At 42.3% G+C, this 17,853-nt stretch overlaps 1 protein-coding gene across 1 annotated transcript; it reads left to right on the top strand.

Moving 5' to 3' along the window:
* The first annotated feature begins 269 nt into the window (after positions 1-269).
* Positions 270-15,945, top strand: LOC124265558. The gene is given in 8 exon segments (XM_046700345.1): positions 270-327; positions 5,836-6,675; positions 7,905-8,026; positions 8,029-8,118; positions 9,347-9,435; positions 12,279-12,396; positions 13,274-13,399; positions 15,093-15,945. Coding segments are annotated over 7 exon segments (1,458 nt in total). The 5' UTR covers positions 270-327; positions 5,836-5,887; the 3' UTR covers positions 15,218-15,945.
* The last annotated feature ends 1,908 nt before the right edge of the window (positions 15,946-17,853 follow it).

Here is a 17,853-nt window from a genome sequence, read left to right as displayed (position 1 = left end):
GAATGGAGTTTAAATCCGCTTGATCACGCTCATGTACAGATTAGAGTTTCAATAACCGATCTCGTTACCCATGAGGGTCAGAGGTCAGAACAAGGGGGCTTATCAAGGACCGAGCGCCGTCTAATCGCTGATTCAACCGTGATAAGGCGAGGACCCTGACAACACGTGGCGTCGTTAGTAACAAAATGGCGGCGGTCCTGGAGTGAGTGACAGTCGATATACATAGCGGAAACAAACACCAGGTTTATGAAGTGTTTATACACAGGCGGATCCGAGTTGCAGGTGATCATAAATCGTATTTGTTCAAATGTTTATTTACAATGCAAGGTAGGTGTTATAATTCACGTGAATTTGGTTTGAGATGCTTTAGTGAACATGGTATATAAATATTACAGTTTAAGTGAGTATATCAACTTTGCTTGTATTTAAAATAGTAGTCGGTGTACATATCGTGTATGGCACGGGAAACAAGGTGATACACATGTTTGAAATATAATTTCCTTGTCCTTGGTGAATCTATCTATCTATCTATCTACCTATCTATCTATCTATCTATTTATCTATCTATCTATCTATCTATCTATCAATCTTTCTATCTATCTGTCTATCTATCTTTCTACCTATCTATCTATCTATCTATCTATCTGCAATACCTGGAGTCTATTTCACGTAGTATATGTATTCTCCTTACTTTGTCGTTCTCTCTCCCCCTCTCTCCCCTGTCTCCCTCCCTCTCTCCCCTCTCTCCCTCCCTCCCCGTCCTTTATTCTCCCCCACTGTCATTATCCTGTAACATGTCACCGAATTATATTTTCTATCAATATATATTTGTCCAATTGAATATATTTCCTTCTTTGTTCTAACCATCCGTCCACTTAAATCTATTTGTTTTTTGCATGCATTTCCCTCTCCCAGCACATCTAATATATTCAGTCGTTATATCTACATCATAAGTTGGAGCAATTCTTGATATAACTCTAAGTGGTTGACATTGTCGACAAACCGGTTCTAACTGTGTTATACACACCCGCAATATCATATACACGTATAGGCCTGATTCAATGCGGTCATATGAAGACATATATGTCCCGTCACCATAACCAATGTAATCGATAGATCGAATGTCTAGACTCAATATGTGTTCGAACGCGTGTAATCACCCCTTCCGAGAAGACTGCGGCCTGTCATTTTCCACTGTCTCGAGCAGACCGTATCGATTGTGGACGCCTAACTTCCTATATCAACAGTTTATGCACGGGAGCACTAGGTCTGTTTATAATGTAAAGTGGGGTGTTATTGCCAAACGGGTAATGTATTTTTTAGTTAATAGTTTCGTCCCGCCATTTAGGTCAGAGAACAAATATACCCAGTTACTCAAACTATGTCCTCAGTCACTCCACTATATCTCACATATATATCAGCTGTACTGGTGTAACAGTGAGTGAGTTTAGTTTTACGCCGTACTCAGCAATATTCCAGCATATTCCTGTATAGCTGCGGTCTGCAAATAATCGAGTCTGTGCCAAACAATCATGTGATCAACTGCATGAGCATCGATCTGAACAACTGGAATACGGTAACATGTGTCAACCAAGTCAACAGCCTGACCACCCGATCCCGCTAGACGCCTCTTTCGACAATCATGGCTTGCTGGAAATCAATTGTAACCCTAATTCTTCACAGGTCTGGTGAAGCGTTCACCAGAATATGGTACTTCCACATGTTTCGGTCTGTAGAATAGCTCTCAAAACACTTCGAAGGGATTTAGTTTGCTGTCGTAAGCAGTTTTTGTTTGTCTGATATTTGTAAACATGTAGCAGAGAAAAAAAAAAGATTTTTGTTTTATCTGAATGTTTGTCTACCTCTAGAGCCAATTTGTATATCGTACCGCTCTGTTTTGGGATATCTTTTTATGATAACATGCTAGTTATCTACGATACTCTAAATGTCTTACTGTCAATTGTCGACGGGTGATTATAGTCTAAATGCATTCTGTTATTGTATGAATTGTTTCCACATCAATATGGCTGACATATTCCGCTCACTCTCACTCACTCACTCACTCACTCACTGTTGTGACACGTACATGCTACTTCGTATCTTAATAGGGGCGGTGGGGTAGCTCAGTGGTTAAAGCGTTCGCTCGTCACGCCGAAGACCCGGGTTCGATTCCCCACATGGGTACAATGTGTGAAGCCTTTTCTGGTGTCCCCCTCCGTGATATTGCTGGAATATTGCTAAAAGCGGCGTAAAACCATACTCACTCACTCGTATCTTAATGTGAACGCACAGGTGCTGTGTTTTTATATAGGTTCTGTGACTAGCAGGAATACTCTCAACATCAAATAAAAACAATGTATTGCATAGTCCCTTCAAGACGAAGGGCTTCTGACATCATGACCATACGCAGGATATTTATACAAAATATTATACGTTTTCTCAACAGCATTTTGGTTACAGATGTAACGTATTCTTGGGTGACGAGATGTACATTTCATTTGACCCTTTTCTTATTAATTGGAAGTACTATTTCAGCAGAGTATGGCTTGTCGGATTTATCATTTTCCAGATGAGGTTACACGCCTAATGAAAGACGTGCGTCCAAATGAATCTTTCGATCGTGGAATTAGAGTGATCCTCAAACAATAGTCATCATCTGTTAAATAGAGATCATTATGTTTCCAATAGTAATCTTGGGTATGTCCAATAATGATCATTATCGGTTAAATAGTAATCATAATTTGTTCAACAATAATCCTTGTCTGTTCAGTAGTAATCAGTGTATGTTTAACAGGGGCGGTGGGGTAGCCTTGTGGTTAAAGCATCCGCTCGTCACGCTGAAGACCCGAGTTCGCTTCCCCACTTGGATACAATGCGTGAAGCCCATTTCTGGTGAGTGAGTGAGGATTTACACCGCTTTTAGCAGTATTCCAGCAACATCAAGACATGGGCACCAGAAATGGGCTTCAAAGAAACATAGTCATGCGGGAAATCGAACCCGGGTCGTCGATGAGGCGAGTGAACGCTTTAACCACTGGCCTACCTCCCCTCACCACCTGGTATGTTGTGTGAAGTCCACCCGAAAATGATTTACCAGTCTCACGTAGGACTGCCATACAACACCTGCATCGGAATCATTGTGAGCTGGTAACCACCAACCTACGTGCGACTAGACGGATCAGATCGTCAGGCTGGATCACGCGCACGCACGCACGCACGCACGCACGCATATGAACCCGCACACTCTATGTCTATTCACACTTACACAGGTACACACGCACATACATACGTACATAGTTACATACGCACATGCCTACATACGCACATAGTTACATACGCACATAGTTACATACGCACATATCTACATATGCACACACATACGCACATACATACGTACGTACGTACCTACCTACCTACCTACCTACCTACATACATACATACATACATACACACACACATACATACACATACACATATATACATACCGACATACACACATACAGACATACACACACATACACACACATACATACACACACATATACACATATACATACACACATACACATACATACGCACACATACATACATATACACACATACACATACATACACACACATACATACACACACACACACACACACACACATACATACATACCATACGTATTTTCTAGTAACAGGTATAACTGGTTAACATCTGACCAAGCCCAGACCAACTTGGTTCAAAAGAAAAACACCTGCTCAATCGCGTTATGTGAATAATATAAACCTAGGTTATAAATGCAGGATTAAATGTAATCCCCAATGGTGTGTGTCTGAATGGTGCCTCGATGATCTCCTTTGAATAAACGTCAGTGTCACTGTCAATAACACAGAATAATATGCTAAGTTCATCCACCTCTCTGAACGACAACACAAAGGCTGTGCTAAGCGCGTGTATGCTAACTCCCTTCACGCTGTGGTGTCTCCGTCAATGACCTTTCTATGCCTGATAAGTTGTGTTATTTAAGATGGGTATTATATTTGACTGAATTAAATAGCACAGTTGGGTGGATTGCTGAAATAATCAATCGGAACATCTCAATCGTATCAGGTCATCTCGGTAAACATTCGGAAGAGTCCATATTGGAACTTGATCTTTCAGCTGAAAGATTTTTACTTTAGACTCTAGCCACAACACCGATCCGTATAAAGATAACAACGTTTTACCTAATTTCCCAATTGTGTGGCTAGTTTACCTTTTAAGCTATTTGTGTAGCTGAAGTATTTTAAAACCAACATGAGCTTCCTTAACCTTTATCACGATCACAGCATCGTTCACAGTGAACTGACCTTGAAAACAGGATGTAGGTCTATGTATACCAGACCGATAGACACCCGGTGTCTTGGGCCCCTTTCGACTAAGTGATCTTAGCACTACAAGCAGTGAGCCCTTTGTTGAAATCTAACCCTAACCCTTGCCACACACATACTTTCTATAAGGTTTCTTATGTTCAAACATAGAGTCTTCTTATTGCAGATATAATGCAACATTTGGTAATTGTTCCACTCCACGGTACATTCTGCTTGACAAGCTATGATACATGGCACATCGGATTAAATCGCTACGATTTCCTTTCCGATGTGGTACAGCAGTACCTGTTCTTGCAATCACCCCCTTGGAACGATCACATGTCATGAATGTTCAAATTGTATCACACGAAGTCAGTACATTGATTGGTTTAACTTAATAAGCAGTTAATTTGAAGGAAAAAGTGTTATAAATTATTGCTCAGTATTTGACCAAGTATATAGTTATATTGTAATATATCACATATATTTTTTATATCAATTTATAGTTATATATCGATTTATCACATATATCCTTATATATATTATATATATAATGCCATCTTCAGCCTTGGTGTTCTTTTCTATACTCTTTTGTTTCCCCTCTTGAACGGCCTCTTCTGAATCATTCAGTCGTGATTCAATGTGCAACTGCTCCACACCTTGTGTCCGATAAACTTGTGTTTTGACAATAAAATGTGCGTCATTCGTAACCCCTATCATTCAGTATGTTGTAAGACAGACGGAAGGCGAAAGTGGCTTCTGGAAGCGGGGCCCTGGTGACTTCAGCTGGTAACCTGGCTACCATAGTTCACAAGCTCCATCACGCCCAATCCATGGGATGAATTCACGGAGAGACCTCCGTCACGCCCAATACCCTGGGATGAGTTCACGGAGGGACCTCCGTCACGCCCAATACCCTGGGATGAATTCACGGAGAGACCTCCATCACGCCCAATACCCTGGGATGAATTGACGGAGAGACCTCCGTCACGCCCAATACCCTGGGATGAATTCACGGAGAGACCTCCATCACGCCCAATACCCTGGGATGAATTCACGGAGAGACCTCCGTCACGCCCAATACCCTGGGATAAATTGACGGTAGGAGAGACCTCCTTCACGCCCAATACCCGGGGATGGATTGACGGTAGGAGAGACCTCCGCCACGCCCAGTACCCTGGGATGAATTGACGGAGAGACCTTCGTCACGCCCAGTACCCTGGGATAAATTCACGCTAGGAGAGACCTCCGTCGCGCTTTGCCTTGAAAGCGTATCTGTTGGTCAAAATGGCAGCTGCGAGTGATGGATAGGTGAAAGGTTGCAAGGAGGGCGAGGGTGGCTTCACATCACTAGCGTTATTTTAGCAGTATCACGGATGACCCTTCACAAATTGCAAAATCTTGAACCAAAGAATTTAAACCAGATTACAAAACTAAAAACAAAACCTTCAACAATACAACCTTGAAGACTTTACTGAGCATTAATGTTTGTTTTATCAGGTAAACTGTCACTGACATCACCGTGAGGCGTCATCTGAGGAGAAGGGGCAGGATGTCGTCGATGACCACAGAAGAAGCCGTCACTGGTGATGTACCGAACGGTGCAGGGACAGCCCACGATGACACCACAAGGAACACTGGACAGTATGTAGTCGAGGTGACATTGGGCACCTCCGAGCAACCTCATCAGGACAGTGTCGATCAGTCTGCTGTGGAGAACGCTCCCAGCAAGCCAGTGTTTGGTGAGGATGGGACTAAAGGTCAAGGTATTGCCGACCAAGGAACCAGGGAAGGTACTGTAATGGACACAGCAGGTGCTCTTGAGGGTGACAAATCAAATGTAATCAGTGATGACACATCTGATTCTGGTGACTCGAAGGGGATGTCTCCTGTTGTTGTACCAGCTGTGGAAGACACTGGCGCTGTTCTGGAGAACAATCTGCCTACACTAAATGACTCTTCTCAGGAACATACAAAAAACAGTTCTGAAAGCATCCCTGTGTCGAATCGCTCAGGGGGAGCTAAAGAAAGTATGCCTATGTCTAATGACTCGAGGACAATGGTGGCTGGTGACTCTGCACAAAGGGCACCTGATGAAAGAAGACACGATGAAAGTCAAGTAGATGGTACACCGTACAGAAGAAAGACACCTACGTCTGCTAGCTACCCAACCATGTCAACAGTACCTCCGAGTCGTCTGCCATTGATACGGTCAGCGCATGCGCACATTCAGAGCCTACAAGCTCCAAACGCGCCGAGAGGATTCGAACACAAGCAGGTGATACGGAGTCGAGTACCGCCTCGATTTATACGGCTTGCCACTGTTACCATGGCACCAAAGTGAGTAAGGCTGTATAAAGGATTTCTTATTGTCTTCTATTATGTATGACTATCGTCTCATTCAGAACACATTCATACGGAAACCTTTTAGTGCCATTCGTTTTAAAAAATCTTTATTGAAATATCAACATACACACTAAGCTGATATTTCAAGTTAGCGATCGTGAAATTTCAACTTCTTATTTTGAAATAACAAGATAATTTTTTTGAAATTTCAACTTTTCATCTTAATGAATTAATGAATGAATGAATTCTTTATTTCTTTCAAAAGATATTCGAACATTCCATAAATAGCAAATTAACATATTGAAATTTTAACTTTGTATCTTGAAAGTCCAGAAAAAAAATCTAAAAAACCCACATGACCCTGAAAGGCTTCCGTAGATTCTACAACCACTCCATTAACATTCGTCACACATTAATACAGTTATCTGCATACAACACGCCAGAAAACATTCAGTCTCGATTGTCTCCCGAGACAAATTCCAGTTGTCGTAAACAGCAAACTTGGATCCCTGAGAATCAACAAAATGTTAATATCATATAATTAAGGTAAATAGCCCACGCGGGTCATCGGTGGTCCTTTAATGAAATATGTGCATTATTACCAGGTTAGTACCCTCATGGATGGATTCAACTGCACACCGTTATAATACATTGAGTATGACAGTTGAAGGGTTGGGGGGTGGAGGATGGGTGTAGGACGGAACGGGTTTACGGTCACTCTACTTACCTCTCCATACATACAAAACCCAACACGTTTTGATCCGTAGTTCCTCGAGATAAATGAATTTGATTGTTGCATGTTTTCCCTTTCTTCAACGGTAATAAGATAAACTACATACGTGTATCTCTTCATCTTGATAAATCGACAGTAGATCTTAAAACGAACACAACCTTTACAAATGTTGTATTTTCTTGAACAAACTCGCTGCGTCAACCCCGTCATTAATAACGCTGATATCGCTACAACGCGATCGTAATTGGCTTCCGGAACAGTTGGCTGAGGAATTTCAATTGCGGGTCCGGCATAATATCTTGTGCAGAGTTTAAAACAGGTATAAGCTAGCTACATAAGCAATTCCGTCATGTTGCCGCCTCTTGAACTAACACTGAGGGCAAAGCCGTGGCCCATAAGGTGGTGATTTACATGATAGTTAAAGTCAATGGTAATTCCATGATGTTTTTGAGAAGAGACAACATGTTATATATTTGAATATTTTTTTCAGAGCCAAAACAGTCAGCGCATCGCCGAGTTTGTATTATGAGGAACCTCGCCGTCCAACAAAGGTGATAACATGGGAAGAAGCTAACAACTCCCGTCCCCCCCTAAAAGTGGACATGGAGGGTCCCTCCCCTGGACCTACTCCCCACGGAACAAGCCACTGAATGAAACAAACGCCCCAGCCTGGACGTTTGGAGCCCGGTGTTCCCCGGAGAGAGGTACAACCATGTTTGATCACGATTTGTTGTGTGTTTGTTGTTTTACGCCGCACTCAGCAATATTCCAGCTATATGGCGACGGTCTGTAAATAATCGATCTTGGACCAGACAATCAAGTGATCAATATCACGGCGGTGGACACTATGGAGTTTACACATTGTACCCATGCTGGAAATCAAACACGGTGGGTTTTGGTAAACTGAGATGTGTTACCCTTCGCTTCTGTTTCTAACATTATTCGGGCGGTGGGGTAGCCTAGTGGTTAAAGCGTTGGCTCGTCACGCCGAAGACCCGGGTTCGAATCCCCACATGGGTACAATGTGTGAAGCCCATTTCTGGTATTCCCCGCCGTGATGTTGCTGGAATATTGCTAAAAGCGGCGTAAAACCAAACTCAGTCAGTCAGTCAGTCTAACATTATTCTCATTACCGACAGTAACAGACTCGACAGGCAGAATTGAAGTAAATGTTCTCCATGAAATGTTTAAATCCTCACTTGTGATATCGGGAACTGGAAGAATTGTGAGTTTTGTCCGAAATTGTAATTTGGTCAAGAGATTTGTTTTTAGAAAATCTGTAGATGTGAGTGAGTGAGTGAGTTGAGTTTTACTCTGCACTCGGCAATATTCCAGCTATATGGCGGGTGTATGTAAATAAACGAGCCTGGACCAGACAATCCAGTGATCAACAGCATGAGCATCGATCTACTCAATTGGGATATGATGATATATGTCAACCAAGTCTGCGAATCTGACCACCCGATCCCAGTTAGTCGCCTCTTACGACAAGTATGAGTTACTGAAAGATCAATTCAAAGATCTTCGCGGGTGTCACGGTTGACAAATGACAACATTTACACTATTATTATTTTATATGCCGCCACAGCTGTGGAACATTTTGGTCCGTGTACTGAATCACATCCAAACCCAATGTTTGGAATATATTTCCTGATACTGTGTGAAAAACTCAAATAAATACTTAAATATATAACATATAAATACTTGTGTCAGCTTTATACCTTTAAAACCTCAAATGTACACAAATGCCAATTAGTCAATAGGTAATAGGTAATATTCTCATAATTTTCTGAAGGGGATATAATTTGATCTGCCATGTGTTTCTCACAATAAAGTATTGACATCCATGAAGTTCTCCTACTGGCATGTGTTGTCTCCGAGGAAGCCAGTATAAGAAAACTCTACAAGGGAGGTCATTTCGTTTCGTTACAGAAGGGGGATCGAGAACGTCGTGGGCGAAGACGTGGTTTCAGACGCCCCATGTATGGCACACCAAGGTGGACTTCGTCAGTGACGGGACGGTGAGTACAGAAATCTACTGGATTAATAGCTGTCGAGATTAACAAATGCCAAGATTAACGAATGTCTAGATACACAAATTGGTAGATACACAAATGTATGGATAAAACGTCCGGATTAAAATATCTAGTTTGACGGATGTCCGCATTAACATATGTACACATTGCAGGGTTTCTGGATTAAGGAGTTTCCTGATTAACGAACCAGTCTTCGTCCATGTTTATACACTACAATGGCGTTTCTACCCTAACGGGTGTAATTGCGTATATTAAGATTTGTTTCACACCACCAGCAAAGGTTAGTTTAATCTGGGAGGCGATACAAATAAGCCGTTAGATTCTTAGGACTGCCGTCTTATTATGTATCGTCACTAAATTTGTCAGTGACATAATAATGGTTAAAAATCAATATGGATATGTTAACTCAAGAAAACAAGAGCAGATCAACATGGAGATAAATGATATGATGATTATTAGCATGTATATTTTTATGTAGAAAACGTCATACAACAGAGCATAACACAATGGTTACTAACAGGTTTACCTTTAAATTGTGAGTGAATTTAGTTTTACACTACTTTTAGCAATATTCCAGCAATATCATGGCGGGGGACACCAGAAATGGGCCTCATAATTTGTACACATGTAGGGAATCGAACCCTAGTCTTCGGCGTGATGAGCAAACGCTTTAACCACTAGGCTACCCCACCGCCCTCGTCCACTTAGACCTACTACCTCTAGACAACCATTGGCAACGTTATTGTGTCAGTGTGTTTGTCAGACATTTTGTATTTGTTGTCAGTTCCTCATCTCCGACCTCAACCACTAGGCTACCCCACCGCCCTCGTCCACTTAGACCTACTACCTTTAGACAACACTTGGCAACGTTATTGTGTCAGTGTGTTTGTCAGACATTTTGTATTTGTTGTCAGTTCCTCATCTCCGACCAGTTCAACCCCACCCTTTAGACAACACTTGGCAAACGTTATTGTGTCAGTGTGTTTGTCAGTATTTGTTGTCAGCTCATCTCCGACCTCACCGCCCTCGTACCACTTAGACCTACTACCTCTAGACAACGCTTGGCAACGTTATTGTGTCAGTGTCTTTATCAGACATTTTGTATTTGTTGTCAATTCCTCATCTCCGACCTCAACCAGAAAGAGATTGAGTGGGCGAAAGAGATAACATTGACTGAAATAAACGAGGTTAAAAAAAATAATTAGATCACGTTAGTCTTTAATCAAGTAGGGGTGTTAGGGTAACGGTAATTTTATTAAATCAGGGCATATTTTTCTTCAGCACCGGGGACTAAAATCGAAATAAAAAACATATGATTATTTCACGTCTGAATGAAAACTGAGGACGGGACTTGGTACACAGAAATATACGGACGGCCTTATCTTATCAGTGACTCATTAATACGAACTCGGACCTGTTCCTGTACCCTGGGACCAGACTCATGTACTTCACGTTTGACAAATTCTGGATCATTGTTATGAGATATGCGTTCACTGTGAAGGTCAGCGTATCTGACTGACTGACTGACTGAGTTTGGTTTTACACCGCTTTCAGCAATATTCCAGCAACATCACGGCGGCAGCATATCTGAGCTAACACTGAGGTATTACAAGGAGTGAGTGAGGGAGGGATGGTTTTACGCCACTTCTAGCAATATTCCAGCAATATCACGGTGGGGGACACCAGAAATGGGCTTCACACATTGCACCCATATGGGGAATCGAACCCGGGTCTTCGGCGTGACGAGCAAACGCTTTAACCATTAGTCTACCCCACCATCGTGGTGTTACTATGAACTTTAGTGATACTCGTAAATATAAACAGAAGTCCCAGTGTTACTTTCCCAGCGGTTCACGTGTCATAATGGGTGTCCTGGTTATTAATAAATCCCTAAATTATACTCAGAGGTCACATAGATAATACGAGATAAAACGTCATATTTTCAACGTCAATGGCTGCGGTTGAGACGCATCTGGAGTAGACTCGTACTTGATCTTACATCTCGTGCATTTCACGTGCATGGGCTATGCTGGTCACTATCCCTGAACCAAACTATTTTCCCTTCCGCCTAACACAGCTCTAATGCTAACCTCACTGGGGCTGCTTTTCAATTTAAATGAGTTATTTGTTTCAATTAAAGTTATATATTATCAGAGTCTAAGTGAGTGCGTATGGATTTATGCCGCTTATAGCAATATTCCAGCAATATCACGGGTGGGACACCAGAAATGGGCTGTACCCATTTTGGGAATCGAACCCGGGTCGAACGGACGCTTTAACCATCAGGCTATCCCCCCGCCGATCAAATCTGAGCGGTAGTCTTATACATAAACACTGTGAATACACAATGCCAAATATAACATGTGCTACAACACTGGTTTGCTTGTTTGGGGCAGGTTTATATACAGCCTTCAATCGTGCACTTTTAATAGTCGTCGTTCTTGTTTCTTGTGTGAGTGAGTTTAGTTTTACGCCGCCGTTAGAAATATTCCAGCAATGTCACGGCGGGGGACACCAGAAATGGGCTTCACTCGTTGTGCCCATGTGGGGAATCGAACCCGGGTCTTCGGCGTGATGAGCGAACGCTTTAACCACTAGGCTACCCCACCGCGCCTCTCATTCAATGAGTGAGACATAGGCATGAACAATATCTGCCGTTACTCGCATTGTTAACATACTTAGACGTAAGGTGATGCGGCGCTATGCAATATTCATTCACGGCTCGAACCCACTGATGCGTGTGTTGCTGTTTAACACCCTAAAAACCCAGGGGACCATCAATAGTGGCGCTCAGAAACTAACGTTTTCAATGTTTATACATGCTACAGTGGCCGACGCCAAACCTGTACAAGAAACGGTCGCTCCTCGGACCACGACAGAGGACGATGCCGGAGTCTCCGTCATACTCTATGGGGAGGAAAGGCGACTTCTCCATCATGAAACAAGGTATGGCTCCTCATATCTGATAATACCAGATAACAATAATTACAAAATAAAAAGAGACAACTTGATTAGCTCTTTTAATCAGATGAAGAACACAGTGAATGATTTTCAACTAATGATAAAAAATCATCAAAGGTTTTATGTTTACAATTACCTCATGCCATTCGGAACATATCAGAATTTAATTTGAGATCCAAATAGTAATTTGGACCTTTACATATAACAGGGAGAAAGTTGTAATCGTAACTTATGATTCTAAGTGTGTTATTTTTATTGTTCCTACGTAATCGTAACTAGTTATTCAAGTACGCAGTCCAACTCCGTTGTGTCGAACGGTTGTCTCGAAATGCCGGGTCCCTACGTATTCCTTACTTCGTTATCACTTCGGATAAGTCGAAGTATTGACGTAGGTCCCTCCAACTTCGACACAGCGGTGTCCGACTGTATGTGGTGGAACAAGTAAGTATATGGATGACAACTTCTTTTATTCTACAGCACGACGTTTCGATACAGGTTCTTGTACCGTTTTTAAGTAAGAATGGTACAAGGAGAGAACAGGTGATATATATACAACAGGACTAATTAACAAGGCAAGGCGGAATAACAGTGTGATGATAACAAATAAAGGGATAACAGAGGATTACAGGGATAAACATAGAGGCCGGTGGAAGCCAGTGATACACAGAGTATAGAATGTATACAAGATTTACAATGGGATGTACAAGAACCTGTATCGAAACGCCGTGCTGTAGAATAAAAAAAGTTGTTATCCATATACTTACTTGTTCCAACTTCTAAAATGCCACTCAAAGAAGTCGACTGTATCTGGCTTTGATTATTATTATATTTAACAAAACGAATACAATATACATCATTCCAGGGGCCGAGAAGGACCCGTCTCCAGGGGAGTATGACACACATCACGCAGACAGAGCTCTGTTCAAGCGGCACCCAGCCTATAGCCACCAGTTCAGACGGGAGGGTACGATACTCTGGTCATCCGGGGGTAAGATGTATTTTGGTATAAACATAATTTGACCTCGTCAATAAAGGGAACGGTGAATGTTTAAGCATTAGATGGCAGGAAACAAAGCCCCGGCTGAATTGTATTACAAATAATAGCAGTTATTACTCTCCCGTAGAAGATACTGCAGTGTAAAATTTTTACGTTAATATTACACTAGTGTAATGCCGCTAGACGTATGACGTCATAATGGTTTACAATTATGACGTCACAATGCTAATACCTCTGTCAGAATGGTATTTGACCTTGCTTGACTCGCGGAAAACTGAGAGTCATCACACTGTTAGTAGGAAGTTTCTATCAGTTTATGTTGGAGAGTAATAATCAGAATACTAAACTCACTTCCGTGTAATACCATTTTTATTAAACTCGTGAAAGATTTGTGTCAAACTCGCTTTCGCTCGTTTGATACCAAATCATTAACTCGTTTAATAAAATGGTATTACACGGAAGGTCGTTTAGTATCCTCTATATATATCATACACTTCGTAATTGATATTTTAATGTCACAATGTATGGTAATTGACAATTGCAAAGACGATTGTTTACATAAGTTAGCGTTACAGTCTTTTTGACACGTAGAATATAAAAGGGCACGAATACATGGTACTTTTAATGGAAACAACTTTGTTATTTTTAACGACTTTTTGGGGAGAGCTCTCGCCCCTTCATCAGTTGAATACTGGATGTACGTATTGACTTGTGGCTGATATATATACACGAGGTAGGATTAATGTAAAAACACAACACTATAAATAGGATTAGGACTAACGGGAGATAACCCAGTGAATGTGTAGCACTGGGGACATAACCAAATAGCTTCAGAGTTTAAACTGTTATCGATTCGTGCTCATATGATTGGTATCAAACAACACCTGGCAAATATTTTGTCCACATCTTTCTGTGCATTGTCTGCTCTAATTAATCATTTGAAGCGATGACAAGACTGGTCTTCAGCAACCCATGCTTGTCTCCTCGTGAAGATCCGGGTTAGAATTGGTCTTCAGCAACCCTTTGCTTGTCTCCCCGTGAAGATCCGGGTTAGAATTGGTCTTCAGCAACCCTTTGCTTGTCTCCCCGTGAAGATCCGAGTTAGAATTGGTCTTCAGCAACCCATGCTTGTCTCCCCGTGAAGATCCGGGTTAGAATTGGTCTTCAGCAACCCATGCTTGTCTCCTCGTGAAGATCCGGGTTAGAATTGGTCTTCAGCAACCCATGCTTGTCTCCCCGTGAAGATCCGGGTTAGAATTGGTCTTCAGCAACCCATGCTTGTCTCCCCGTGAAGATCCGGGTTAGAATTGGTCTTCAGCAACCCATGCTTGTCTCCCCGTGAAGATCCGGGTTAGAATTGGTCTTCAGTAACCCATGCTTGTCTCCCCGTGAAGATCCGGGTTAGAATTGGTCTTCAGCAACCCATGCTTGTCTCCCCGTGAAGATCCGGGTTAGAATTGGTCTTCAGCAACCCATACTTGTCGTAAAAGGAGACTAACGGGATCGGGTGGTCAGGCTCGCTGACCAGGTTGATGTATGTCCCACAGCTATGTTCATGCTGTTGATCACTGGATTGTCTGGTCCATACTGGGTTACTGACAGGCCAATTATATTTATGGAAGGATTATATAGTGTAAAGCATAAAAATATCTAAGTATTGCAACAGTTCTTTTCTTTCTTTCAGAAGACACCCCAGGCCCCGGGTCGTACACCCCGACGTCCTGCACGCGGCCCCACGGCCCCAGCTTCAGCATTCAGGGTATACGACGTGAGAAGTCTCACGTTCTCGGACCGTATTCGTCTTTCTGAAACCACCTACAGTATTAACTAGGATTCGGACAGGACGAGACAGAAACTAAACCCGATCTGAACTCGAGTACCCGACTGGAACCTTATAATGCCATACAATGGACATTTGTCTTTCTTGCAGCGTCATCACATACCATGCGAGTTATCTCCCCCTGAGTACAAATGGCCGCCCGGTCTAACCGGAGACCTGGATACTTCAAAGTGGATGATCCTGTCGAGATTTATTTACCTGATAAACGATACATGTGCGCGTCCAGAGTATTTAGTATACTGATCTGTGAATTGTCAGGGTATAGATTATACCTTGGGGGGCGGTAGGGTAGGGGTAGGGGTAGGGGCGTTTGTTCGTCACGCCGAAGACACGGGTTCGATTCCCCACATGGGCACAATGTGTAAAGCCCACGTGTTAATGTAAATGTGCTAGAATATTGCTAAACGCGGCATAAAACTAAACTCACTCACTTACCAGTAACAAAACACGACAGACGTCCAAAACTATGCATCAAGTCTCCAACAGACTCGAAGCACAGGTTCAAAATGCGTTTTCATACAAGTTGTCGAGCAAAAGAAAGTACTTGGGGATGGCTAAAAATACAACAAACAAGAAATGTCCATTCCATTGGTGATACTGATGCTAGTTGTGTTGTTGACCCAGCAGAAAATGGGTACCCGGTGGGATAAGTCATATGACTATAACCTTACAGCGCCTAACAGGCAGCCTTGGTTATCCGGGGTAATAATGTGCTGTGCTATTCATTGTTAGCGCTATGAGCATACCTGGTGTGGAATTAGGCGCATATAAATGGATACATTATTATTATTATTATTATTATTACAGATTAAAGATAGTATGCAGCAGAGAGGGTTCGGGTGATCCTGGCACAGTCAGGCTGATAAGGCTCATCATCAGCTCAGGGCCCTTGCCCCCTCTACACGCAGCCCAGACAGCTAATGGGACTTCTCCCAGGAAACACTGCCTAGTCGAACCCACCAAGAACTTTCCGGAGAATATGAAGGCTCCCCAACACTGCAGCCTTCTGCATTACCCAGAGTGTCAGAAGGGCTGTGCTCCCGGTGGAGAACCCGGGCATTCTCCTGATCTGCACCAAGAGATCATTGGCTTGATCAAAAAGGACAAGATCAGGTTTGTTGGCTGGAATTCTTCTGAGGCTGTATATGGGCCTATTCCACAGAAGTTTGAAAGCATCATTTTCCATGACGCCCTGGACATGTTCAGGGTCATACCATGGATGGACCTCGGAGTCAAAGTCACAAGGCATGGCGGAGACGGTTAGTAAAAGCAACGAGCCATGCCATCATGTCGTTTAAGATATGCTGTTTGTGCCAAGGAAGGGCATCCACTGACAAGGTTGGACAGTCTCTGTGAATTCATTGCAAAGTCGACATTTCATGTTTATATTTTCTTTCAAAATCACATTTTGGCGATTGCGAGTGGGAAGTGACTGGTCCTGAGCAGCAAAAAGGAAGCCGTCAGTTTCACATTTGAGACCAGCCGACTTCATCCAGGCGAAGGAGTCGGTTGGATTGCTATTCTGTTCAACACACGATGCAGTGGCTTCTCATAAAGCTTCTCCACAAATGACCGACTCTGGGCAGACTTGGTGAAGGACTTCACCTGGTTTACTCCCATCGCTGTACCGTCCAGCAGTACATTATTATTATTATTACCTGACTGAAGTTTGCAGTGTTTTGTCTATTTTTCCAGCATGATAACCTTTGAAGTATTTTTGTGCAATCCATACTTTCTTTTGCCCGCATTGTATAAATACTTCTCCGAGCTGCAGATTCTGGCTTTCCCAGAGTAGGGAAGTGGGTACAACAGGGACCAGATCAACAATAGTAACTATAACCATCATAATGATTATGATAGGGAATGTAGGAGTTCATAGAGCTAGCTCCATCACACCACGGAAATGTACGAGACATCGCAACCCCGATCAGCGCGGATGAAACCCAGTATGTTCTAGTTACCATCTCATACTACCGGATACCCATCAACAACATGAATCGGTTTCCGTAGATGAGTACACTCGGTGTATAAACCGGCAGCCAATACTAATTTATGGTGTAAATTTCATATGTACAACCGATTTCTCAGGAGGACACTGCAAACCAATTGTGATTGTGTAAATATTGCGATAATGAAATTGTAATTAAAGCATAATGATAATTTATTTTATATGTAAATATGGTAGTTTTTTTGTGGGTTTAATATGTGAACAAAGTTTTATAGTGTATTTATATCTTGCGTCGTATAATTCATCAATTCTGTGATATCGTGTCAGAAATATACTCATTATCTGACATTGCCGTTGTATGTACGTGAATAAATTATATGTGTAAACATTCATCTGTGTTTTGCATTACGTTCTGATGAATATAGCTTTCACACGGAGATTCGGGTTAGAACTGGTCTTCATTAATCCATCAGGATCAGGTGGTGAGACTCTCTGACTTGGTTGACACGTGTCATCGTACCCCAATTGCGTAGATCGATGCTCATGCTGTTGATCACCGGATTATCTGGTCTAGACTGAACTATTTACAGACCGCCGCCATATAGCTGGAATGCTGTGGAGTCAGGCGTAGACATTAAACAAACCCTTATTAAGAAT

Source organism: Haliotis rubra, unplaced genomic scaffold (genome assembly GCF_003918875.1).
Source record: "Haliotis rubra isolate DU_JTF1 unplaced genomic scaffold, ASM391887v1 Scf984, whole genome shotgun sequence".
Taxonomy (NCBI): domain Eukaryota; kingdom Metazoa; phylum Mollusca; class Gastropoda; order Lepetellida; family Haliotidae; genus Haliotis; species Haliotis rubra.
Note: the sequence above shows the minus strand (reverse complement) of the source record. Positions and strands in the feature narration are given on the sequence as shown.